Consider the following 2,908-nt stretch of genomic DNA (forward strand, 5'->3'; position numbering starts at 1 on the left):
AATATTTCTATTAATACTACTGTTTATACTACTATTAATACTACTGTTCATACTACTTTGAATACTACTGTTAATACTAATTTTAATACTACTATTAATATTTCTATTAATACTACTGTTTATACTACTGTTAATACTACTATGAATATTTCTATTAATACTACTGTTTATACTACTGTTTATACTACTATTAATATTTCTATTTATACTACTGTTAATACTGCTATGAATATTTCTATTAATACCACTGTTTATACTACTATTAATACTACTATGAATATTTCTATTAATACTACTATTAATACTACTATTAATATTTCTATTAATACTATTATTAATACTACTATGAATATTTCTATTAATACTACTGTTTATACTACTATTAATACTATTATTAACAGTAGTATTAATAGTAGTATTAATACTACTGTTAATAATACTGTTAATAGTACTGTTAATACTAACTACTATTTTTTTTCCTGTTGTCTTTTTGAATAAAGTTTTTCATTTATTTTAAATAAAGTTTATTTATTTTCCTCCTCAGAGATGTTCAGAACTCTGGATAAGAAGAACCAGGGGAAGATCCAACTGGACCTGCAGCAGGTACACCTGGTCCTGTACTAGGGCTGTCAACGAATATTCTAAATTCGAATTTAAATTCGAATTTGAAAAAAAAATGGACCTTCGAATGTGAAAATTGATATTCAATTGTGAAGAAAAAAAAAAAAACACCACCGCAGCTGTCCTCTTTGCAAGTGGGCGTTGGCCTGGGCCGCTGCACCGAATGCACTGCATAAGGCCACACCGCCTGCGGAGGTGCTGCGAAGCGCAGCGCACGAGCCGGAGCATTTCCGTTCACATCAGACGCACATTTCTCCATGCTGGTCGACAAGCAGTTCTGCTCCCAGCTGTTGTCTCCGTCACCCAGCTTGACACATTCGCTCGCACAGAAAGTAGACCAGAGCCGGCCACGGAGCTACGCAGCGCGGCGCAGCCAGTGTGGATGACACAATCGGTTAACATGGGCGCCGAAAGGAAACTGGCTTCGCTTCTCGGCGCTTCGAGGCTATTCGCAGCGCTTCCGCGAGCGGTGTGGCCTGACGGGTCAGAGAGGGGGGGCGAGCGAGAGGTCTGCGATCGTAATATAATGTAATGTTATAGATAATTGTTTTATGTGTTTTAATGTGTAGGTATGTTTTCAAAGACGTTTATATTGAAATAAAAATACCTACAAGTAGGCTAGTTATGTTTCCTTGTATTAATACATATACAAGTATGTTTCCTTGTATTAATACATATACAAGTGTGTTTCCTTGTATTGGTTTGCCCTCTTGTGGACATAATGCGAAAAAAATTTTTTTGAATGGTTCGAACCTATGAGTTATTTTTAGAAGGAATATTCGAATGTCATTTTTGAGCAATTTTGACAGCCCTGTCCTGTACTGGTCTCTCCTCAGACCATTATACCAACACAGAGTGCTATTGGCGCCCTCTACAGGCTGTATGTTGGTCACATGACTTCATCAGTGATCCCTTCTTCTTCTTCTCTTCCTGCAGTGGCTGTGCCTCGCCATCAACTGAGTGCCCCCAGCTCCAGGAGCATGCTGGGAGTTTTCACCTGCAGCTGATGTCCTAATTAAAACTGTAACAGGAAGTCTGTTTCAGTGTTTTCAAAACTGTATTCATCTTTGAATAAAACACGTTTTATTACAGACATAAAGATTCATTATTGATTCATTATTGATTAATTATGTCATTAATTACGAAACAATAAACATTTCTGTTTGTGTTTGATTTGAATGTTTTTTCATGGTGTCTCACAACAGGACACAAAGGTCACCACTACTAACCTCAGCTAAAGCTAACGCCTCATTGGTTAATGAACCAACAGCTAAATCTCCATGACAACACTCCTGCTAAAGCTAACTAGCTTAGCATGTTAGCCGCAGCAGCTGCTATCTCAACTTTTATGTCCTGTGGCCTCATTTATAAAACTGCACAGAAAAGGTGACAAACGAACAAAGTTCAGAAATATCCTGATTTATAACACTGCACACGCATGTTCCATGCATGTCCCACGCATGTCCCACGCAGGTTTCCCTTAATAAATCACAATCAACTTGAAATGTGGTGCAGGTGAGCAAACGTTTGGCCCCGCACACAGGTGCCTATAAATGGCCAGTGAAGCAGCAAGAAGCAGAACACGGCTAACAGGAAGTTGACAAGTTGACACAGTGAAACTGAAGTTGTTGTTGGAGAGATCAAAAAGAGAAAGACAATGTTTGGTGGACTCAGTGTGGACGTTACCGAGGATCAAACTGCAGCTGGTGACTGATGCTGTAAATGCTACCGTCACTGTCAGACTGTGTCACAAGTCAAGAAGAAGAAGTGTCACATATGAATGTGTTCATGGGTGCTGACTTATTCAGACTGAAAGCTGACTGTCTGAAATAAACATTCTAAATGAGGGACTCAGTTCTACAGCTTCCAGAGTCATAAACAGTTCATAAACGACGCATCACATCCAGACGCTGGCGCACAGCAGCAGCAGCAGCACTTGGCTCAAATGCCTTGGGATTAGAGTTGGGACCCAGATCCGGTTGTTTTTTGGAACCGGGTCCAAAGTTCCGGTTCCGGAACCGGTTCCATCACATTTGGAGTAACGGTTCCTGCAAACAAGCAAACGATTGTAAAAAAAAAAAACAAAAAAAAAACGCCACGTGCATTTCCATTAGAGTGCGGCACGGGCCACATATTTCTGTCCGAACCCGACCGAGCCCGACATTATTTAATTACTAAAGCACTGAGTTTGTGTCACACAGTTGTTATGGTTACAGGCTATTTAACAGGCCGGGCGTGCGCCGTGGGTGCTCCGCGGAGAGGGAGACCTCCGTGTTTGAGACGGGAG

At 40.1% G+C, this 2,908-nt stretch overlaps 1 protein-coding gene across 1 annotated transcript in view; it reads left to right on the top strand.

The window, feature by feature from the left end:
* LOC126390581 (calpain-2 catalytic subunit-like) overlaps positions 1 to 1,673 on the top strand; it is a 20,416-nt gene extending 18,743 nt beyond the window's left edge. The window contains exons 6-7 of the mRNA XM_050044956.1: positions 545 to 603; positions 1,558 to 1,673. Coding sequence (XP_049900913.1) covers positions 545 to 603; positions 1,558 to 1,581 — 83 coding nt within the window. The 3' untranslated portion in view covers positions 1,582 to 1,673. The remainder of the gene's footprint in view (positions 1 to 544; positions 604 to 1,557) is intronic.
* Positions 1,674 to 2,908: the final 1,235 nt, after the last annotated feature.

The sequence above is a fragment of the Epinephelus moara genome, chromosome 5 (genome assembly GCF_006386435.1).
Source record: "Epinephelus moara isolate mb chromosome 5, YSFRI_EMoa_1.0, whole genome shotgun sequence".
Lineage (NCBI taxonomy): Eukaryota > Metazoa > Chordata > Actinopteri > Perciformes > Serranidae > Epinephelus > Epinephelus moara.